General features: G+C 36.4%; 1 protein-coding gene across 10 annotated transcripts in view; it reads left to right on the top strand.

Annotated features, from left to right (window-relative positions):
* Positions 1 to 25366, top strand: part of MEIS2 (Meis homeobox 2) — a 196290-nt gene that overhangs the window by 112184 nt on the left and 58740 nt on the right. For all 10 annotated transcript variants that reach the window (XM_036998431.2, XM_017641600.3, XM_017641599.3 and 7 more), the window contains one exon: positions 24556 to 24632. In XM_036998431.2, coding sequence (XP_036854326.1) covers positions 24556 to 24632 — 77 coding nt within the window. The remainder of the gene's footprint in view (positions 1 to 24555; positions 24633 to 25366) is intronic.

Below are 25366 nucleotides of genomic sequence, written 5' to 3'. Positions count from 1 at the left end.
TTTGTATGTTGCCACACTTCTCTGTTTGAGTTTTTAAGTTTTTGAGAGCAGGGGTTTGTTTAACTCCTCTTTATATCCCACCCTCATATGATACCAGTCCAAAGTAGGTGGTCAATAAACATCGAATTAAATTGTATGCCCCCATTAATCATACTGAAAAACAGATAAAAATGATTGGTTTCTCCTAATCTGTTAAATCCGTGACAGCAGACTAACATGCAATTCACTCCCAGTTCTCCAATCAACTGCTATCTGGCTAGATTTCTCGGCATCCTCACTATCCATCAGCTGTGGTATGTTGCAGCACTTAAAAACTGACGTTTGCCAATAACAATATGTATTAGGAAATACACATAGATATAGTTATGTCCAGAAGAAACTGCTCTCACCCACTCGCATTTACATTTGCTTTTTAAATGTCCTGTAACCTTGGACTCACCCTGGGAGTGGCTGTGCATGTGAACATCATCTCTTTGTGTGCCAGCCAGAACAATAAGCAAACAGTTGGAAGTTAAAAAACAGAACAAAACAAAACACAAACCCAGTTGGATTTCTAGCTCTGCTACTCACTAGCTATGTGACCTTAAGCACATAACTTACCCTCTCCGAAGCTCAAGATGGGACTGGTAATGTTTATCTCCCAGGTTGTCAAGAAGGGGAAAGGAACATGTGTGTGTGTGCAGAGCTTGTAGCCCGTGGCAGGTGTTCAGTAGATTCACAGAACAGTGAGAACCTACTACTCTGCCTTAAGAAATTTCATGATTCTACTTTGAATAAATTTAAAGAACACTGAACACAGACATGTGATTTAAAAAACAAGGAGGGAAAAAAGCAACCACAGGTCTTTTGGGGAGTGTCTGCACCTGAGAGATGTCAGGAAAAAGCTTCAGTTTACTGAAAATTCAAGCAGCTCTCTTCAAGCAATTCAACCTGCACTGATTTGAGGAGCACTTCTGTTTGCATAAATAAAACACTAAAAATGTTATTGAGCTATTCCATGGAGGAGCTGCAGACCTAGTAAGGTAAGACTGTGTTTTCATGCAGTTTTATTCAAGTCAAAACATAAACCAATGAAAGAAAAACAGAAGGTGATAAGTCACATGGCTGTATTTTCCATGAACATATGGTAGATGTTTAAAATGAGGTATGTCAGCTATTAATTCCCCAGGTGCTTGCCTTAGTCTCAATAAGGTCATTCTATGGAGGGATTTCCCATCTCTTAATATTTTGTTCTTTGGGAAAATATGAGCCTGACTCTCCTCTCATGGTCACATGTTACCAGGAATATTAAAAGGGCATTTTGCCCTGATTGGCACACAAAAGGTGTCAGGAGTGATTCTGATGGGTGTGACTATCCCACATTCAATTACTTTCTCACCCCCGCAGAACTCCAGGAACGTAAAAGACTGTACTATTCCTAACCAAACATGACATGGATATTTAATAGGAGTACCTGTTTCCCCACGTCCTGTCCATTTGATCCTGGATTTAGCTTACGGGGTATGTTAACCCTTGTAAGCTAAAGCCACACTTAAGAATCCAGAAAGTATTAGTGGGATAAGGGTCAGCCCTGGAGTATCAGAGCTAATTTCAACATGATTAAATGCTTTGTATTTGATAAATTGCCTTCTTTTGTTTCTATTTTTCATATTTTTAAACGTTAACATGGCATGTTAAAGCTCTGAAATCATTTAGGAATTTGGGAGAATATAGGGAGTCATGAGATACTGGCATACATAAAATGACTTAATTTTTAGAATATAAACAATTTGATTTTTGAATGTGAAAAATATTACAAATGAAATAGCTGGACTTATTGACCTTCCTGAGGTCAACTTCTGTGGCTTGATGGGATGAAAAAAAATATAACAAATGAAATGGGTAGGAGTTTGAAATAGAAACTCTTAGAATTCTGAAATCTATTTATAAATTTCACTCTGATGTTTAGTGTTTTAAAATATCCTTGTAGACTCAATATCAGCTCTGATGTAGAATTCTCTAAAATCAAGAAGTGTGTACATTTCATGATGCAAAATAAGATGAGGGTTCATCTTCTTCAGAAATTTTGGGGATACTCGCCAACATTCTAGGAAATGGAAATGTGGCTGATTTGTTTACGATGATTTCAAAGGCAAAGATAGAAAATGTTCTCATTTGGAAAACAATGAGAGGAAAACTGATGTGAAAATATTGCTAAATTAGATGTTTAGAAATATGTAATTACAAGTTCTAGCAGGACAACAAGGCACATCAATATTTAAACTACAAAATGCCAATTCTAGAAATCAGTGAACTTAACATACCTCACAAATATTTCAAATGGAATATCAGTGTTTTAAAAATGTTAGAAAAACAATGTCATTAGTTTTTCAGATATTTTTCAAATTCAAATATAGTTACAGTTTTTAGATTTGGAATTTTAACTTCTTATTGAGTCATCATTACTCCAGTCACCCTCCCAATCTTCCCAATGACCTGTGAGGTATTACTATCCTATTCTATAGATGAACAAACTGAGGCACAGGGAGATTAGGTGACTTGCTGATGGCCAGGTGGAAACTAAAGCTGAGTCTTCCTAAAGCTCTGTTGGTGTTTATTGCCAGGTACAAGGCCTGCATGCAAATACAGACTAATTCTAATAGACACTTCACAGGTTTAGAAGATAGTTCTTAGCCCATGCAAAGAAATCTTAACTTGGTGCTAAGCAATAGAGACAGTTTCAATAGATTTGTAGAAATGAATATTGGTTTTAAAATCAGGCTGTATTTTGTTGCTTTTGATACACAGAAAAAAAGTAGTTATATGAATCATCTTCAACTGAATGCTTGAAATTTTGCTTTGGAAAAAAAAACAGTTTGTTATGCACTTGAATCATAAACTCTAGTAAAATTAAGGTCGTTTGGAAACCCGGAGAATAGTGATGGTGAGTAATGTCCCCAGGGCTCCATAGGACCATATGGCAATGCATCACTGATAGAAGGAAAGACAGGAAGAATAAAAACTTTTAAAAGGCACAGGACTAGGAAGTGAATTTTTTAAAATACTTATCACAAAAGCTCATACAGATGGAGAGAGAAATGAGGATGCTTTTCAGGTGACTACTATTGGTTACATACTCCAAATGTGGAGAAAAATGCATATGCCTCTTTATTTAAACACCCAGAAAATGGAAACTCCTCCTTCTAAGAGGTTTAATTTCTGAGTCATCTTGGCCAAGGAAGGCAGCCATGCACAAGCAAGATCCAGCAGATGTGCTCCCGGGCCATTTTTTTAAGGATCCCATGTGCAGCAGAAGGGCTGTTTGATTATCTTTCCCCTCTTCTTTAACACAGCCTCACTAGCCACAGTTGAATCATTTAGCCCTAATGCATTGAGCAGCACCCATACTGATACAGCCTCTGAATTATTACTTAATTTGAAGCTGCTTAGAAGTGACTTGAGGTTGCTTCTGTGAGCTTTTTCAGAACTCTAATTCCACCTTGGCACTGATTCACTCATTCATTCATTCCACAGATATTTATTAAGTACTTTCTTTATGAACTACTTTATGTACTAGACACTGAAGATATACTAGCTGATAAAAAGATTAAATGGCTGCTGCCCTTGTAGTAGCCTGGTAAAAGGGCAGCTGGGCTAAGTACCCAAAGGAGAAACTTAGGGAGCTTTGAGAGTGTATTTTAAGAGGAAACTGATGTCATCAGAAAGGTCAGCATTAATTAACTGCAGATCTGAAGCAGGAAGATGAGGGCATTGGAGGGATGATGGATAGCAAAAGGGAAGAAGCTAGAAACAGCATGTGCAAAGGTCCTGTGGCAAGAGGAAACACCATAGAGCTGTGGAAATGAATGGAAGGATAGTGTGCATAGAGAGAAGATAGCAATTGGACAATAGAGCAACATGACTCTGGAGGCTTCTGCCCAGATCATTTGGTGTCTTGAAGACCATGATGGACATTTTGATATTTAGCCTGAAAACAATGGAAAGCCATTGAAGCATTTCAAGCAGTAGAATTACAAGATCAGATCAGTCCTTTGAAGTCATCACCCCGACTCCAGGATGGAGACTAGGTTGGAGGAAGGCCAAAGCTAATGTACAGAAGCTATTCAGGGGTATATATATATATATATATATATATATATATATATATATATATATATATATATATTTCTTTTAACTGCATCCTTTAAGTTATACTTTATTTCTTAAGGCCTTTTTTCTACTTACTATTATTTTATCATAACTTATTTTTGTGCTACTGAAATGAGAAGTTTTTCTTTTTCATAGATTTTTATTGACAACATAGAGGTACATCATAAAAAATTTTGCCACCTGAAAAAAAGCCATATTATCATTACCTCAATACAATTAGTTTTATATTCAGGTTTTTTTCCTGTTCCTGCACGATATTGCAATGCCTCTACCATATTCCACTGAGATGTATTAAAATTTAGTTACCTATTGCTCCACACTTAGGACATTAGGGAAGAAGTTTTAACCAAGGTTGATAGGATCAGTGAAATGCCGTCCAAATATATTCTTTTCCATTCTCTAGCAATAAAAACTAAGTTGGAAGAGCATATTCTGCCACTTTCAACCACAATTACATGAAAAACCCCCTTTACGGAAAATGTAAACTCTCCTTAGTATTTGTATTAAGAGTAATGCATGTTGCTTAAGCTGTTAAAAAATATTGATTTCTGACCCTTAACTGGAATACTTAGCTTTCATTTTTCTTCTTTTTACATAAATTGTGTATATTGTGTTCCCTTCAGGGAGAACTTAAAAGCATTTTGTGTTATGGAGGCTCCATTCTAGGCTCTTATTGCTTTTTAGGTGAATAAATGAAAATCTTGCTATCACTAGAACAGACCTGTTTTTTTCTATACAACAAGGCATGCAAGTAATACAGGGCTGAATTTGGCCCCAGAACTTAGGAAGTTCCAAGCATGTTTCTTATGGCCAAATTTAGCTTCCAGCTTTCAGCTGATGAGGAGCTTTGACATATAAGCAATCTGATTTTTGTTCAGCAAAAATCTCCTTAGATGTTTTTAATTTAATTTTTAATTTGAATTGCCAGGTGATGCTAAAGCATTTATTTCTTAGGGGTTGACTGCCAATACTTGCTCAGAAAACAATGTACCTTAAAGGTACTTTATACCAGCCTTCAAGGTGTTAGAATGAAATGGGTTAGCACAGAACATTTCAATATGCTATAGGAAATGAAATATGGTCAAAGAAGTTTTTATGTTCTGACTATTCCTTTTTTCCATTACTAGCAACAAGCAAATAAATCAACTTTACATCCCCTCCCTATTTTATTTTTATCAACTTCTTAGGAAGTTTGAGGAGCTTTTTGCCTATTTTTTGAACACATTAAAGTAGGAAAATTTTACATGTTTCTTATCTATTTATCTGTTGAGGAGATGTTGTTTTAAACACATTTAATATTACTAATTAATTTAATTACACATACTGTAGTTGCATTAACACATTTTCTATTATCTGATCTAATGTGATACAGTGCCCTCCCAGAGCCACCTTAACTTAAAGCTTTAATTGCTTTCTCCAAGCCTCAGCTCATGTTTGATTTATCTGATTTCTTTGTATAAAGATTCTCTAGTTTACGATGTGTACATAAGTCATTAAATTGGTGTTGATGTTTTTGCAGTGAACTTGCCAACTGATTATAGCAAACATTCCTTTATGAATTTATGATGGGGCAATAAAGACAAGTGTCAGAAGCCCCTTGTTGGGTGAGGAATCACTTTAGTTGTGTTACGCTGGGGACAGTAATGTGGACACTTCCACTAATTTGTATAGCAAAGGGCATTGTTGAAATCCAGATTTGTCAGATCATCAGCATCTCTAATTTACTGCAGTGAGCATGTGTGTGTGTGTGTGTGAGAAACACACTTAAGTCTTTGCACTATGAAACAAAATTTACTGTGTTCAAGGATTTTAACCAGGAGTCCATTCTTTGTATATCTGACTACGTATTTATGTAGGTTATTACACAGTCTTTGTCCATAACCTAAAGTTCATCACTTATGACAAGTAAAAGAGATAACTGAAGAAGAGGGCTATGCAACATTTTCTTTTATCTGTATATTTTTTACAATAATAGCCCAAAAGACAAATATTCTTCTCAAGTATTAATTCGTAAGAAGCTGAAGTTTAAATTTTTTTCATCATGAGACAAAGATTAGAGATGTGAGTTTAACTTACTAATTCTTGTGCAGACACAAGTCTTCCTGATCCAACACAAGCAGGCTAATTTAAAAAATAACTACGTATGTGTTATATTAGCTCTTCCCCATGAACTGATATGTACTAGTTTGATTTTCTTTGCCTTTTTCATTTCTTATTAATTGTTGAAATTGAAGTCTAAAAAATTGATTCTTAATTTTTAACATATACCACAGAAAATTTATCTCTGTGTAATATGTATTTCAAATTATCCTGTGATGTGTGTCTTCATATAAATGATAACAAAGTAACCAAAGAATTAAGATAAAATGTCAAAACTTAGAAACATAAAAAGAACAAGCCAAATAAGGAAAAACCACTTTCATGTTTGAAGAAAAGGATGGATGACTAGGGAGGTGGAGAGAAGGAAGGAAGGAAGGTGTTCCAGCTGGTTCTGAAATTTGTGCAGTAGAGGAGAAGATTCTCAAATGTCATGTGGTTTTCTGAAAAGATAAAAACAGGACTTTAATGTTGATGACAGAGAAGATAAACTGGAAGTGAGATAGTGAAATTCATTTTTATCTACATTTCCTCCCAGTTCTCACCCTTGCTCTTGCTCTCTATACTGAGAAAACTCAGATAATTAAATGCAGTGGAGTACAGATTAAGAGGAGAAATACAAGAATGTCTAATTAGCAAGGTTGTGCTGATAAGGGCATAAACTATTTACTACCACTTACAAATTAAAATGACTGAAATATCATAGAATATTCTTAAAATACCTCTAAGCAAAATATTAAAATAAGACTATGTATGGCCAGTTTACATTTTAGTATGATTTCTCTAAAATGAAGAGAACTGGTTTTGATCTGTAGCAGTCATGTACTCAACCAATACACATTTGTACTGGGATCCCCCATTGTTAAGTTCTGAGTTAAGCATATACAGAATAAAGAGATGTGTAAAATATGGTTCCTTTCATGGAGAACATTATTCCCTTTTGGGGGAGTCAGAGCCCCCAGTATCTATAATGCAAGGCAGTACAGGGTCTCTCCTGCTTGAGAAATACAAATTAAGTATGACCCAGAGATGAGCTGAGTCCTTTGACCACATAAGTGAACCTGTTTTAAACCTAGACAAACTTGATGCAAAATTCAGCCACGTCATCAGCTTTCTTCAAGAAATTCAACCACGTAAGGGTTTTCTGGACTCTCTTCAGTTTTACTGAAGACTTGTAGTGACATGGAGAACTGTCACATCCCACAGCACACGTGTCATTTGAAAAGTTCCCTTTATATCTATCTTATCCCCAAGTATCCCTACTTAACCTTACTCATTTCTCCATCTCTTCTCCTAGACAGCTTTCAGTACAACCTGTCATCCCTTTATTAGGCTGAGTAGCTCCCAGCCTTGACAAGAAACTTGGCTGCCACTAGATGTTTGGCCTGGGAGATTCATTTCAACCCCCATTTCCCAATCCCTAGCTTACCAAAGAGCCTTTTCAATAGAGCTGATTCTTCCTGCAAAACAATTATATACCATCATCTGAGAAAATAAAAATTTCTCCATATGACTTTTTAGGGAAAGAGAGAAAGAATCCCTTCAAAGTAGTGATCAAAGATCTTGAGAAATGGTATATCATCACGAATAGGCTATGTTATGCCACCTTGACAAATGGCACCAAAATCTCAGTGGCTTCACATAATAAGAGGTCATTTCTTGGGCAAACAAAGTCAATGATGAATTTGTGCTCCTCTCCGAGGCAGCCGTCCTCCAATGTGCAAGGTCAGCATGTGAGGTGCCTTCCATCTGTGGGGCCTCCATCTCAGCAAGCACCCCCATGATTGCAGCAGCAAGAGTGAGGGCCTGGGAATTCACATCTGCAAGTGAATTCTTCATTCCCCAATAGCACATGTCCCTTCAGTCAGTCATTTGTCTAGAAGGAGGTAGATGGTCCTGCCGCTTTCGTGAGGAAGAGAGGTGCAGAAGGGTTGGGAAACATAGCCCTCCATGTGTGTAAAAATGGGAGAAGAGCCCAAAATAATAGTGAGCATTTGAAGTATCTACAGGATGGGAAGTGTTTTGATGGAGATGATAAGGGAATAACATGGACAAAGAAGCCAGTGTGGTTTGGCTAGGACTTCACATACATGTTGTGGAATAGAGGGATATAAATTTGGAAAGATAGGTTGGGTCCAGATTGTGAAAGGTCTTTGAATGCAGTCCAAGATTCTTTTTTTATTGGTGACATGGAGCCATGCAGGTTTTGGGAAGAGCATGAATGACTCATACGCTATCTCGTGTGGGTGCTGGTGATAATTGCTGGGGCTGAATTGCAGCTGATTTAGAAACGTGAAGATCAATGAAAGATTCCTCCCCTATCAGCTAAGTATGAAATAACTGCCAAATTCTGGTGTTTCTGGGGACAGTGCAAAGAATACTATACCAATTTATCTCCACCTACATGTGCATCAGTTGAAGATTCTTTTTGCAACTTCTCTCACCTTATTCAACCAAAATACCTTTAAAGTACCCATCACCTTTAGGGCCCATTAACAGACAAATAAGATGCTGAATAACCACATATCACAGAGAACATTTGTATTTAGAAACACTGTTGATATTCATGAGCATTTAAAATGCATTACGGTATCAGTAATCCACTACGTTAGGATGACAGGACTAATATAGAAAACTCCAACCACGTGGCCATGCAAAGGAAATGGTAAAGGAATCTGATTTGTGACTGTATTTATCCAATATAAATAATCCCACAGCTATGTGCTTTTAATTGTCATGTGCCAGACTCCAGGTTAGTACTTCAGTCCTTCAAGATGACCGGTGAGACGCCAGAAGGGAGCTGCTGCAGCCCCATCCTTCCGCTCAGGCCCTCTCAGTCTGCGTAGGACTGTTCTCCTTGCTCTCCCTGTCTCCTACCTGGCTCTAACTTCACTCAAATCTCTCCTCAAATATCACCTTTCCAAGATGCTGTCCCTGACCACCCTACAAAAAAGATAAGCCTCCCCTTTCGCAGTATGGAAGGGACCTTAATGAAGTTAACTTCATAAAATTATCACCTGTATTCCCTATGAATGCAAAAGTTCCATGAGGTCAAGGATTTGTCTCTTCTGTCTGCTGATGTGTTCCCAGGGCCTATAATAGTTCCTGGCACTACTTACTCAATTAACAAGTGATTTATTTAACCCTCTTAAGACCCCTATGAGGGAGGCACCATTAATTTTCCTAGTTTATGAGTGAAGAACCTGAGCCCTTCACAGTTTCACAGTTACTACTACAGGGGGCCAAGGTTATAAGCCAGGACTGTCTGAGTCCAGAGCCCTTGCATTTTGCCACACCACTCTCCCATTGATCCTATACTCAGATCATGGTAATTGAAAGTCGGTATAAAAATTATTCTTTAAGAATCCCAAAATTTAATGTATATGTGTGAACTGTTTCTCTGTTGAGAATGTGTATTTATTGAAAACACAGTATTTCCATAAGAAAGTAAACTGACTCCCCCCATTCTCCCAAAAAAGGTGTCTTATGGAGCTAATAGAGGGTGATCCTGAAGAGCACATTTGTTCACATGGGCCAAGCGTTTCCTCCTGCAGAGTAGGCTGCTTCCCAAAGAATTAGCCTCTCTTAAAATGAATTATTAACCCCAGCATCCTGGCCGAATTCCCACTTGGATAGTCTAGGAACTGTTCAAAACTTGGAATCTATTGAAATTAGCCTGGCTTGATTACAGTCTTTGCATTAATTGTGATATAATAGAGTTTCTCCAGAGATCTCTGCATATATTATTCTAATTTGTTTAGACTGGCTTTGTCTCTTAATTTTTTTTTAGTTTATTTTCCCATCATGAAATATGTCGTGAATTTCTTTATAAGTTTTTTTTTTTTTTAGTTTTGCCACATGAATAACTGTAAGCTTTTTCCTTGAACTTGCCAAACCTTTTTCTCACTTGAATGACTAGTTAGTCTCTCGGTCATTATCACAGTGTGTGGCAGACATTAGTCACTGGAAGCTTCCAGATTCTCCACTCCCTTGCAGACGTGCAAGTGTAGTCTGGCTAGGGATGTTTCACTCAGTGGAATTTTTCTAATTGTTTCTTTCAATTTCTCTGCCCTCAAGTAGCTGTTCTAGTGGGAGGTACATGTATATATATATATATATATATATATATATATATATATTTTTTTTTTAGAATTTAAAATAACTTGACTTAATGGTAGAACTATTTAGGATTCCATATTCATCCTAAAATTATAGTTACTAATTTCTTCAGGCAGTTTTGTTACATGATATAGGCCATATATTTGTCTTGGCTGTGAGCAGGCACTATAATGTCACTTACCATTCAGGAGAGACAAAGAGGTATGAGTTTAGTTAAACTACAAAATCATTTTGCTCAGCTAAAACTATAACAAATACCTTAGGAATCCATTGTGTTGCATGTTTTTGATGGTAACTGTAGACCTCATATAATTAATCAAATCTTGCAAACATCTGATGATTATTTCTTTCTATAAATAGGTCTTTTTTTGCCTTGAGTTGGTATAATCCAACTTTCAATGTAATGGATGGATCATGTTATAACGGGAACTTCAGCAATGTTTTCATATCCTAAGCTTTCTCTCTGATCTATGTGAAAAATAAGAAAGAAGATTTTGTTAAAGAGCAAAAAATTAATCCTGGGAAACAGTTGGTCTCATAGATTTTCAGCATAGAGAAAGAAACAGAACTCACAGCTAAAGTCTTTGCATTTAATTCTATCTGAATCACAAACAAGTGATCAGTCACTTGTGCTTCCTGAGTTTGATTCTTTACCTTTATCAAGTGAGATGAAACAATGAATATGAGCCACGTGCACTTAGAACTTCAGCAGCTAATATTAGAAAAATGCTTTGGAAATGACAGATGGAAAGAGCTAGAATTCCAATTGCTAATGGATTTATTTACTCCATCTCTCTCCTTCCAATCTATTTCTACCAGTAGTTTCCAAAAAATTTCCCGGGGCTCCACCTGAAGTGTGACCTGATGGCACCATAGCACATGTGTTTCCTGAGTCGGTTGAGTGTTTCTAAAATGTATCTACATGTTAAATTCAAATGTTTATCCACTAGGGTAGTAAATCATGGAAAGTGTTACTGCCTTAGGTGTGACAGTCATATACTCCTGCCTTGACTATTATTATAAGTTATGTGGGGCTTTCTATAGGTTTTTCCCTCCTACATCTTAGTCAAAAGGAGCCCAGAAATATATAACTCCTTGCAGAAAAAAATTCAGATTCTCGATAGTGTAAATAAATTGATGGAGAGGATGCTTTTAAATCTGTGACATGCAGAAGCTCTCACCCCCTTACCATGAGCCTCCTCCTAGTTAGGTGGTTCTAGCTCCTACTATGAGAAGGTAAAAGCCTAAGTACTGAAGTTTCTCCTGCTCCCCACACACACTTGAAATGAGGCACTCCATGCTTCAGTCTCAGGTCAAGCACTGAAAAGTATTCATTCATCTTTTCGTTTACCAAATATTTAGGGAGCTTTACTGTTCTTCCAAGTATACTTTTATGCACATTGGGCATACAGCAGTGAACATAACACAGAAGTGGAAATCCAAATGCTAATAAATCCATTGGGATGTTTTATTTGGCATTTCTTGTTCATAAACTTGTTCATAAAAAATTAGAAGAGCATTCGTCCACTGGGGGTATTAATTGCTTTGTAAGAACATCTTATGAAAGAACTCACTTTAGCAAATAGCAAACTCCCTTAGTCATTCACCTTATAGTATTCATATTTACTATGAATTGTATTCCCAAATGTTCAAGGAGTTAAAGAAAGTAATGTCTCCACACTGAGAAGTGACTGGTGGTTACCATGGGGGAGGCATTGGGGTGGGTGGGGAGGGGGAGGGGGATAAAGGGGCACAAAAATTCTCAGTCATAATGTAAGTCAGTCATGAGGATGGTAGTACAGGATGGAGAATGCAGTCAACAATTCTGTAACATCTTTTGATGTTGACAAATAGTAACTACACTAGAGGGAGGTGAGGGTTTAATAATATGGGTAACTGTTGAACCACTGTGTTGTATACTTGAAACCAATATAAGGTTGTATATCAATGACACTTCAATTTAAAAAAAAGAAGAAAGTAGTGTCTCCAGAGAGTGGTTCTAGGTTCTGTACCATCTTTAGTATTCCAACCACTAAATGAAAAAGGGAGAATGTGTTTAGAAGCTTAAGAAAAGCAGAGAGCATAACTAGTCAAATACCAAAACACTCCTGTCAATCTCTAACTGTCTCCATTGCTCCAGACACCTTGTTTGGTAAATATCTAGTCCAGGACCTGGCAGCTCCCCATTAGTGTTTATAAAATTTTGTAAGTATCACTATTATAAAAATGCATATAGGTTTATTCATTCTTCATCACAGTGTATTCCTAGGCCCTTTCAAAATTGGCTGGTCAGGTGAGAGAAAAGATGAAGATCTTATATAGTGCTTTATGGATTTCTTTCTGAATTTTCTTCTGGTATTGTACACTATGAAAATTTTAAATGTTCAAATACCTGAATTGAAAAAGTCTTCCCTTTAGTTTCTGCCAGATCAGACTTGATACTGAACACATACTGACTGTGAGATGGGCCTGTCCAAAGGAGCGAGTGTTTGTCAGTCTAGTTTCTACCAGGATCCAGATCAAATCCAAGTCATGATCTTATGGGGGGAATCAGAGCTGTGAGTTGAATGGTGATTTCTATCCACACTTTTGACCTCTTTGAGACCATTTTTGGTTCTTCCTATTTACCTCTTTATAAAAACCATCCTCCCTTATCTCTCCTAAGAAGATGCTCTTATTTAGGTTTAGCATAATCAACATGTTCACGGTATATACATTAGAATACTACATTGGATTTACTTAATGGTTTTCTGCTAGAATCTAAAGGCTATTTGTGGCTTATTTCTTGCCATGTGGCAATCTGTAAGTGTTTTGCTAGCTCTTAGAAAACTAAACCCACACAGCTTATGTTGCATGAAGGTATATTTCCAGTTCCTCAAATAGGAGTATTTATATAATTTAAATAATGCATGTGATTGAGTCAGTAACACTGAAGGTGCCTTCAGACTTTACTTCAAACTACCTTGCTTCAAATGAAGAACTTAGTATTTTGTTATGGTCAAGTGGTCAACTCAACTTGCTCTGAAATATTGATGTTATTATGGTGGAATATGTATCAAACTTTAGTTCATCTACCAAAGATACAACATATGCACAGGTCTCAGAAATGTTAGAGAGCTCTGCCCATCGTGTGGAAAAGCTACAGATGGTGTGCAAACTATCTACACAGTCATCAGAATGGATGCTCAGTTCATTGGAGCAGATGCTGGCCACAATGGTTCATACCAGTTGAATTCAGCTACGTTAAAGATTTATCCTTTTTAAAGTTCAGTTTTTGTGAAGACAGCCATTTTCAGGGCTTCTCAAAGCCTTGCAAGAAATATTTTCTTGAAAAAATAGAATTACTTGTTTCTAAGAATGTAAAAGATATATTACTATCAATTTCTAATATACAAATCAAGAGGAATAAGAGGTAGCTACTGCTTTCTGTAAAATCTTACCACTTACTATAAAATCTTAATGGATTTAAAAGCATATGAGCAGTGCAGTAATTTCACTTGTTCATATTGGTAATATGTCCCTCATTATTCCCTTCTTTTATCCAAGTTGATACACAGATGCAAACATAGTGGAGACATAATTGGAAGAACACTTTCTCCTGAGGTCAGCTCGGTGGCCCACGCTAAGAGGAGCCTTTCCTCAATATTCTCTGCTTTGCTGTTCAAATTAAGAGCATAAACACATACTGATATTTAAGTAAGCTATAAACATATTACCATATATTCTTATTGTTGTGCCATGAAAACTTTTAATTTTTTGTCTATACTTCTAGTCAATGAATTTCAACGTCTCTGGATTTACTCAGCAGAGCATTTAATTATGGCAAAAGGTTCAAGGCTATCAAAGAATTTGGTTATTTCAGTATTCAATCACTTTTACTGTGATCACTGAACATTTAGTCTATAGATATCCAGAGTCACAAAGACATACATTTTTAGGTACAAATATATTATTTCATTTTTTTTTGTTAGGACATGGATTAGATAGTCTAATTATTGGAAGAAATGTATTCTTAGGTACATTGAAAAGATATTTTGATGGTGTTCTACTTGCTGATCAGTTGATTTGCTCTAAATGCAAACTGGAAACTCACAAAGTGACTTTCTTAATTTTCTTAGAAACACTGAATTTCACATGGGTGTTCTAAAACTCCTGAAGCTTCAGTGAAACGGTAGCAGGGCCAGTACATGCTCAAAGGCAGATAAATGTTGTGGCGGCACCTTGTTCTGTCTCCATTTCAACTTAGTTAACTTTACCAAACAGGCTGCTCTAAAAAAGGGAAGGAAAAACAAATTGATAAGATAAAACTGTGGGGAATTCCAAAATAAATACTGCTAACTGAACTTTTTTGATGGCCCAGTTAAGAGTTTTCTTATGGTATCAGTTGGTGTCTTTCTTTACTTGGCTAGTACATAAGTAAGATAAACACTTGGTCATATCTTTGTCTTACTTTTTTGTATTTGGTGGACAGGCTGATAATGATCTTTCTTCCATATTAAAAAAATCAGATAAATTCCAAAACATCTGAATAATATGGAACAATAATTAAAGAAGAAAGTCAGTTTTTTAGCATGTCCCCTCCCTGCCAAACCGTGCCTTTTTTATAGTATACATCTAAGTATGAAGTAGTGTCCAGTGCTCCTTCATACACCAAAAGCAGCTCTGTGCATGTTAGAGAAAGAAGCCATTTCGAGCCTCTGAACCAAGTTCCTAATGCTAGTGTTTTTACATCTTAGAATTTTTCCCTTGGGAAGCTGTGAAATTAAAGAATTAACTCATATTAAGTAGTTCTGTTTCCCAGAGCCACCCTGACCGAAACCGTCTCCATAACATGGAGCAAGAAATGGCCAGTCACTTTCTAACCACTCCCGTCCGTCACAAGAAGTCATTGCTTTACAGCTACATCTTTCTTATTTTTATGACTTTTAACTTATCATTAACCCCGTTCTGTTATCCTGTACTCTGAGATGAGCAAAGAAGATAATATCCACAACATTTCCATTGCTTACTCTAGAGATAAAAACTTTTTTGAAAAAAAGATAACCTTCAGTTTCTTTAAACAACTCCTTCCTCTTTAATCCGTGTTAGCTTTCTCTTGTCAAATTGGACTTTCAGTGTGTTCTTAAGGTAAATCAAACACAATTATTTATAGCATAGTCCATGCAGATAAAGTTGGATTTAACATACGAGAATTGTTGATTATGGCTTTGTAAACTTGATTAATAATTCCTTAGTATTTACCCCGCATTTTTTTTACCCAGACTCTTTTTCATGTTATTAAAGAAATGTAATGGGCTAATCGTTAATCCTCATTTCCTTCTAACTCAGTCTCATATGGCACTGTGTCTGGACCTGTTAAGTAGGATTGTTGTCATAAGATTAGATACAAGTATCTCAGTTGTCTAGACATTATATAACTCTCTACCACATACTTCAGATCCTTGTTTTAAAGGAACCCTTTAGCCTTTTTAACAAGAAGAAATTAAATGTTAATGTAAAGTCCCTTGCATTTATTTCTTTTCCACTTCTTAGTGTCACCATCTGAATGTGTCAATTTCTACTCAGTTCTCTACATATACGAAGTTTTTCTCTTATTTTAAATTGATTTTACATTGATTAATTGATTTTCAGTGTTCCGTGTTTGATGGGGGTGAGATGTTGGTATTACCCGCCTCCTCAGATGTCCCCCTCCTTGAACCCCCCTTCCCATTGGTTGTCCAGCTTCCACCCCAACAAACTATCTTCCTTTCGTTTCGAAATGGTATTGTTAGGATGCAAAGAATTCACTTGTTTGCAGTCTCAGACTTGATTAATTCAACAGGCATTTATTGATACATCTTGCATGCTAGACAATTCCCATAAACTCTATTGGAATCCATAATTTCTAGGTAGAAATAATATGTTCCATAAGAAATGTTTTTCAGCAGTAATTAAATGTGAAATTTCTCCTTGTTGGGGAAATCAGGGACAACTTAAAAAAGGAGGAGGCTGCTAAGTATGGGCAAGTCACTTCACAGAAGCTGGCCTGTTTCCTTAGGCATAAAATGAGGAAGTTCAAATGAAATGACCTCTAATGTCCTTTCTAGTTCTAAAACTCTGAGTCTGAGTTTTTCTTTTTCAGTTCACTGAAAAATCTAAATAGCCTAAACCTGTTTTGAAATCTATTTCAACAAATGATCCGGAAAGTAAATAAGCACAAAATTCAATTTTTTGGAAAAGTGGTCTGGCAATAGAACTGAGTAGCCCCATAAAATATTAATTTGGTTATAGTGTGGAAATGTGAAATGATTGTTAAATGAATCAAGGTCTTATTTGTGGCCCTTGGCTCATTTGGTAAGATTACCCATCAGCGGTGCAGGCAGCATAACATGCATGGCCAAGCAGCTCATGGGAGCGTCCTAACAAATGTTAAATAAAATTATCTTTCTCTAGCCTTAGGACTATATTTCTGTTAATTTCAAAAACAAGACTGTGCTCAGCTTTAAATTCTTAGCCAATAGGAACATAATTATATTCTTTGTGCTTAAAATTCTGACTTCTTTCTACAAATGCTTTCTAATATATATATTCTTGTGTCTTTTTCAAAGTTTAAAAGTAGAATAAGCATTGGTGGCATCTGATCATCACTTAATTTAATCACTCCTGCACGTATGAACTCCTTCTGTACCATTAGCATTTGCATGTGTACCGTTTCTCCTCGCAGATGCAAAAAGTGTTTCTCCTTAAGTCTTAAGACACTTACTTTTCTCTTTTAGTCATTAATTCTGATTTCATAAAAAATTCCTTCTCCATGTTTCTATTTTATCTACATCTTGATAATAATAAATTTAATAACTGTTCTTAAAATCTCTGTATGATAATCCATCAGGCTCATTCACTGTTCCCTTAGTTTATGACAGAAGACACTGGGCTTTTCTCTTTGCTCTCTTTAATGAGGCCTTCCTACTATGGCTCTAAACATCAACCAAACATGTTCATCTCTTAGGATCTGGCTAGTATTAAAATCTCTGAAACCTTTTCTGAATTTAAAAATATGTGATTATTATAATTCAATCTATTTGCTTCCATGTGAACTCAAATGGAAATGAATCTCCTGAAATAGTCACAGTTTCTTCCTCCCAAATATACTCCTGGCATTAAAAAAAAAAGTCAACTAACTAATTTAAATATGACATCTGGGTTTCCATGACACCAAACATCTGGATGAAAAGTGAAAAATTCAGTAGATGTTTTCAAATATCTAAATATTGTGTCGGTAAAACAGTTAAATGTCTGAGTTTTTCCATTTTTATCTGGGCATTTATGCTTCATGTACATGATACCATCAGCCCTTTTTAATAGAAAATAATATAATTTCATAAGTAATGCATTCACAAAAAAGTGTGTATTGAACACTTATTATGAAGGAAACACTGCTAAGTGATACAGAGTTCAAGGTTAAAGTCTTGAACTCTGTCCTCAAAAGTTTGCAGTCCAATGAGGGATGTAACACAAGTGCACTAATATACAGAAAAGACAATGTGGAGTGAATAACAGCCAGAGGAGGAGAGAAAGCACTGCAGAATTCTTCAAGGGAGTGACTACTTTTGGCTGTGGAGGATTTTCCATTGGATCCAATGTTTGCCCTGGCCATGGTGAGCATGCAGGGGAATGTTGTGACCAACAGTATTTGAAATACACTCTCCTTCAGCAGCTGAGAATTTTACTGAAATCAAAGAACCCTAAATTAGCTGGATGATTGCAAATAGTTTTGTATCATTTTGCATGATCACAGTCTTTGGTTTCTGTAAGGTTTTTTAGTCTAAGTGTGTTTCTCAGGCATTTTGGTTAGTAAATTTATATTCATCTCCCTTAAGAGTTTCAATTTTACACAAGAAACATATTGAATTTACTCTCTGTATGGTCATTTTGAGAAACATTATAAAAATTCTACCTTATGCTTTGTTTCCCTAATGTAGATATAAAATTTTCATAGTTCCATATTTCTTGCATGCTTAAACCTCAGTCTTCCAAGTTAGGTGATTTTTTAATCTACTAGGATCACAACTCTGATAAACTTTAAAAAAAAATTTCAGATCCCCAAGATCTTTGCCACATTTGAGCAGAGTTTATAGATATAGATGAAAGCAAAAAGGTTCGTGTCTGTGCTCCCCTTCCTCCTCCTCCCCCTCATCTTCTTTTTTCTTTTAAACAAGAAACAATCATTTTTAGCTGGACGGGAAAAGGGAATAAACTGAGAAAATTCTAGATAATCTCAATTGCACCATGTATTAGGACTGATTTATTGGCTCAAGTAACTGAAGACTAAAAGGTGGCTGGTTTTAGGTAAAGCTGATCCAAGTGAAGAAATGACATCAGGAATCCAGTCTTTACATCTATTGGCTCTACCCTTGTCTACATAGGCTTCATTCTCAATCAGGATCTCTCTGTTTGGTGTTAACAATGGCCGTCAGCAACTCTGGGCACACATTCTCCTGACTTAGTAACCCCAGTGAAAAGAGGTCATCTTTGACTGACTCCCATTAACTGAACTTGGGTTTCATCTTCAGTGCACTCAGTGCAGCCAGAATGATTAACTATGTTGATTGGCTAAGCCTGGTCAGCTGGCCACCCCTGAACACATCCCTGAAGTACAATCAAAAGAAAGGGGAAATGGTATTTCAGTGAAAACCGTTGATGTTAGAGTGGGAAGTCCTCCACTAAGTGTCAGGAGGGCAGGTGGTTACCCCAGCTCTCTTCTCTGCCTGTCTAGATGACCTGGCATATGTTATTAACCCTTGCATGCCTTGGTTTTCTTACCTACATAAATTAGGTCATGGGCCACGGTTCTGTCTCCAGACCTTTTTGACTCTGATATTTTGTGGTTCTGATCTCAAGAACTAGGAACAGGAGTAGGAAACCCAGAAAATACAGAGATTTACAAGGAGTAACACAAAGCTAGAGGTGGACTGTATTTCTTGTAGAAGTGCTTCAGGTACAAACCAAAGGTTAGCTTGGCAGAGGAAGAGCCCAGGGATTTTACTGCATCCTGATGTAGTGATTAGAAACTCAGACAACTTGAGATGGGTGGGGAAGGTAGAAGAGTGTGTCAGGGAGATTCAGAATTAACCATTATAAAATTTATTATTATGTCTATACATATTTTACTTCCTACATGTAGCTTTGTTAACCTCTTCATTTTACTATTATAGAGTGGATCTCAGGCACAATCTTGCTCAAGGTGATAGAACTACAGACAAAGCTTGAATGAGAACTCATGCCTATTTTTTTTCATTCTTTCTGCAAATATTTAGATGCACTGAGAGAGTAGGGGATAAGTACAAAAGTTTAAAACCAAGGCTTTACCCTCAGAAAGTTATACTTAATAAAGACAAGATATGTGAATAAGATATGACAATGAAAGGCTATAAAATTATGAATACAATTTTATAAATATATATTCATAAATTTAGCAGAAAGACTACCTCTAACTATGAGGATGTGATGGGCTATAAATATCTTGTTTTATCTTCAAATTTCATATGTAGCATATATTCTAATCATAGCATAAGGATTTTTGTTTATGTAAGAAAAAGGTGTTAGATTAATGACCACTGAATAAATTTGACATTCCAAGAAAATGCATTTTTAAATTCAGGGCTGTCTTTAGCGCATCTACTTGTACCCGCATTCAGTAAGCAGGTCCTAGAGCAATAAATGATATTTATCCAATGCAGTTTCATTGTCCATCTTAGGGAAGTTGCTTAGAGGGTTTCAGATATAGGGGCATCATCAGAATCAAGATCACCTGGATTAACTCTATACAATACATGGGATCTTAGAGTGGATTGAGGAAAAGGAAGTGGTCATCATAATGACCTGTTTCCAAATATTTGCTCAAACTGAGATTTTGTCCAGCAAGTTACTTGATCATTTGTCTTAATGTTTGTATTACATCATCATAGAAGTACTTAGACAAATTGCACATCGTTCTTCAAAGAGCTCATCTAATAAGCTTTATAGACCAGTGAGTGAGCCAAATTCATAGGTAGAAGGAACTTAAGAGGCAGGACTGATCCTAAAGATGTCCCGCTTTTAAAAATGGTGGAAGAGTTAGCATAAGGGAATATCTAAGTATCTCAAAAGGTTAAATTACTATGGTTTAAAAAAATATATGGAGTATATAAATTAATTACAATTACAACAAATTAATTATAGATTTTAAATTACTACCAGATTTTTAAAAATTATTTGAAGCCATATACTCTCAAACAGCATAGGAGTATATAAACAAACCCCCACCCCTATGCCCTATTCAACAGGAACCATTATTCAGTTTGTGTTTTTCCAGATGTTTTTCTTGCACTGCAAGCACAGATATGTATATATTTAATTTTTAAAATTTATTTATTTTACAAAAATGGGTAATGCATGTTCTACAATTGCCTATTTTCACTCAACTGTGTATAGGGAAAACCTTTTCATGAGAACTTCACGTTCTATTTAACTATGACCCAGTTGATAAACAGTTTATTTCCTATTTTTTCACCTTCCAAATATTAACTTTTTCATTTATTATATACTTCTAATTCACAAGATGATTAGAAGTATTACTTGAAGTATTTTAAAACATCAGTATAAATCCATTCAACAAGAATAAAGTTCATCATAAATCAGTTCCAACTGGACATCATTGGAGAGGGGTTAATCATAAAAGATTATTATTGAGTGGTTTTGCCCCAAAACTGTTCCTCCAATGTATTCTAATGATATTGTACATCAATTTCTATGTACTTAATAAACCAGGGTAATCACCAAAGGGGGGAAAAAAAAGGCCTAACTAAAGCTCAGTATCTCAAATCAAAATAATATCTTACTCTCATGTGAGTCTTTAGAAAAAAGGGAATCAAAAAATATTTTCTATCTATATTGAGTCATAAGCCATATATGTCTTAACTTTTTGAACAGTTGTCCATTGATAATATTCCACAGTAGCTTTAGAATTATTTTGAAATGTGAAAAACTTTGGCCTATGCTGGTTCTTTCTTGATGAAGGGAATCGTCATCATCACTATTATGTTACAATGTGTGTTCTTATGAGTAAGTTGAGCCACCTCTGGGCCACTGGACCAAAGTGGGTTGGCCCCCAACAGTGAACAGACTAAACTATAGCTTTAATCCAGGAATATGGAAACCGACAACAAATTATTGCTTGCGGTCTATTTCCAGTTTTCAAGTGCAAACATACCAAAGTTTATTTTAAATTTGAGCCAGTCAGACATTGAGTAATGTACATCAAAGAAGAAGTGAAGGCTTCCCATGTTTATTATTTCAATATGATGTCTGTTCTAATAAAGTAGACGAATGCACATGATAGACCATGTAGTAGAAATCCTCTAGTTCCACAGTTTGGGCTTAAATATATACATATATTTGTAAATTAATCCAGAGCACATTTCCATGGTTCCAGTTCCTCTGAAAGCTGATTGTTTTCCATCCCTTTTTAATTTTAGAAATATAGTGACTGACTGCCAGAACACTTTCAGATAAACAGTCCACTCCACACATAAAAGGGGCATAGAATCACGAATGCTCAAAACCACAGAACGTTATTTAAATAAGTTAAAGTTATTGTGGTCTTCTCTATTAATTAAAAAAAAAAGGAGCCCTCTGTGCAAGGTGAATTTTGGTAAAGTCCCAGTTTTTTTAATGATTGTGGATGGAATTTGTAACTGCTTTCACAGTGAAAGTACAGCTCAGGGATTCCCAAGAATAAAATGTACTGTTTATGTTATTTTGTGGTCCTTTGACTGAATTTCTAATAACATCCTGGAAAGAATCCTTGTTAGTCAATCAAAATTCCTAGTCATACTTGAAGGGATTGGCCCTCCACTAACATCACCTTTCTATTCTTGTGCTTTCTTGACATTCTAAATGTTTATTTCATCTAAATCTTCTCTGTGTCTGTGTCTGTGACTGTGTCTGCCTCTGTCTCTTACATGCACTAGCACACACACACACACACACACACACACACACACACACACACTCTTTAGCCCACGTTCCGTCTGAACTGTCTTGGGCAAATGTGTCACAACAGTGAACAAGACTGAACACACAAAAAAGAAAACTGCATAAAGAAACAGCACACCAGATGACGTTACAACACAGATCTTCGTGCTCTTGCAATGAGTCCTTATATTCATTACCATTTTTTTGTTATTGGCAGAATTTATTTCCATTGGGTAAATAACCTATTAACCTAGGCTTTCAAAATCTCAGAAGGACGACAAGTCAGAAGGTCCTCCTCTGGAGTCTGGCAGGAAAATACCATGACAAGAAGGATTTGGGAATTTGTGTGTGTGTCATTTTCCCTCAACCAATGTTTTTTGCTCAATTAAAATCTGCACCCTAGGCCCTTTCCAGTTTGAAGCCATCCCTCTTTTCTATGCACTCATCCATTATCTCCATTACTAAAAGGAGACCAGAGGACAATTACATTGTTTGGGCGAGTCCGAGTGTTAGGCGTAGTATCTGTCGTGGTGGCAGAGTGCAGCACCTGACAGGCAACGATTGATGGCCAGGAATGAGCGTGAGTGGCCAAAGCAGCCTCATAGGATGCAAATTACTGACTGTGGATTCCAATTTATCCTGTTCATTTTTCTTGCCTGTGCTGAAGACCATTAGTGGTTTTTGAAGCAGTGAAGGGGTCATTACTAATGTGGGTAGGCTTGAAGCAGGAGGGGGAAGGAGGGGAAAAGCCTTCTGTAATTACACAGCTTTCAGGAACAGGCTGGAGGCCTTAGCCAAAAAAGTGTCAACACCTCGCAATCAGAAAAATTTATTTTCATTTTATGCTTAACCCATATTAACTCAACATTATCATCTTTCTTTGTTAACATTTGCAGAATATTAAAAGCCTGGCTTCTATATTAATACAACTCTAGTTAACCCCTTTTGCTATACAGGGGATTTTGTTTAACCTAATGGCATTTGGGTTTGCTGATAAGTAATTGCACACATTTTTGGATAATGTATGCTATTATAGAAGATGAAATACATGAAGAATAAAATCTTAGATGATTGAAAAACATTCACTCTCTCAAACACTGGAATGATTAGAATGCTCTGAATGGAATACTTTGTTGTTCATAATTTCACCTTTTAATAATGTTCATGGGAAATATTTATTCCTAAAGGCTTTTTAGCTCATGAATGACTTTGACATGCTGGATAAAAGTTTACTTTTCTGTTTCAGAAAACCCAGTGAATTTAGAGCAGGAACTTACTTACTTAATAGATATATTTTATAATTATGTACTTGCCAGCACAGTGTATCTTAAAGTAAATGTATGATTCTAAAATAACAATCCTTGAATTCAGAATGAGAGAGGAAAGTGGTCTGATGATGGGATGATGCTTCTACATAAATGTGGCTGAATTGTGGTGGGAAGTAAAGAATTGAAAAACATTGAAACCTATGGCTTCATTCTCTTCCTGCCATACTATAAGGTAAAATGTAAAGTTCCTGTATGAGGCACTGCTCAAAATTGCCTCCTTGAGATGTGTTGTCACTATATGTGACCCCGTTAACCCAGTGCAGAAACCAGTAAAAAAATGTAAGCATCTCCCACTGTCCCTTAAAGGAGTCAATATAAATACACTGTCAGTAAACTATTGTAACTCAATCAGTTGTCATGGCTTCCAAGAATAGTTGTGATTATATACTATCTCACTTTCCAAACTTTTACAGTCAGTAACCTCAGATTAACTAGGAAATACTGATTATATTGGCCATCTCAGAAAGATAGCATAGGATAATGGCTTCATGCAGGTTTTCCAGGAAGTAGAGTAAAATGGGCTTGAAACTAGTCCTTAGTATAACTGAAGTGATTGTAGATAACCGAAATTCTGACACCACCCAAAAGTACCTTACACCCCTGGCTGATTGAAGAAATTAAGTATCTGAAATGCCTTGCTTTTTGCTGCTGGCCCCTCCACAGTGTGGCAGGAGTGGGTGGGGGGACTGCTAATGCAGGTTTTTGCATTCTTGTCCCTGCCCACATTTTAACACACATGATAAGAAAAAGCCTCGATTAGGAAAATCAAGCTATAGACTAAAGAAATCACAAACGGTGGTTTCATTCTTAGAAGTAAGTGACTCTTTCTTAACTTCTGATACATCTTTTAAAACATTTGTTTTTTCATTAGCATCCGTACCCTTCCGAAGAGCAGAAGAAACAGTTAGCGCAAGACACAGGACTTACAATTCTCCAAGTAAACAACTGGTGAGTGACCCAAACATGAGATTTCTAAATAATTGTTTTCTCTTTTGTGTCTGAAACAAATGAAATCGAGGAGGATACCTTCTGTGTGACTACCCAGAGGTGTGAAAGTAGTACGCAGGGAGGGGAGAAGGTACGTAGGTGAATGCTTTTTGTGATTTATTCCTCTTCTCTCCCTCCTCTTCTCCCTCGCTCTTCTCTCCGCCTCATCTTTGCCATCTCTGATGCTTTAAAATCCTCCAGTTGAACGACAAATTCTGTGGTTGAAGACAGTTATTCTGTTTTTCTGGGCAGTCCTCATACAGAGTTACCTGTTCTGGGAAGCTTTCTTTTGTCTAGGCTTTGAGGAGTGATGTAGACACAGGCTCTTAGTATTTCCTAATTTATTTACCCTGATTTTTTTTTTTTTAAACACAGAGAAAAAAAAATCTTCCCATTTTTAGCCTTGTGATTTGACAGATTGCTCCTGTGGTGGTGCATGGACCATCACCCTTTGTATGTGGCTTAGAGGGTAACTGAGGAAAAGGAGGGGCAGGGGATTAAATAAAATGATCACAGTGGCCAAGAAATGATATAGGAATTACTTATCAAAATCCTGGCCCAGGTTTTATCAGCAGCTTTATTTTGTTCAGGACATTCTTAGGGTGATGTTCAGATTAATTGAACTGACAGTTCTCTTTCAAAATTCAGGGGAAGTATTTGCACGGATTTCAGGCCTTATACAAACTTAATTACAT

Source organism: Manis javanica, chromosome 8 (genome assembly GCF_040802235.1).
Source record: "Manis javanica isolate MJ-LG chromosome 8, MJ_LKY, whole genome shotgun sequence".
NCBI classification, from domain to species: Eukaryota; Metazoa; Chordata; class Mammalia; order Pholidota; family Manidae; genus Manis; species Manis javanica.
Note: the sequence above shows the minus strand (reverse complement) of the source record. Positions and strands in the feature narration are given on the sequence as shown.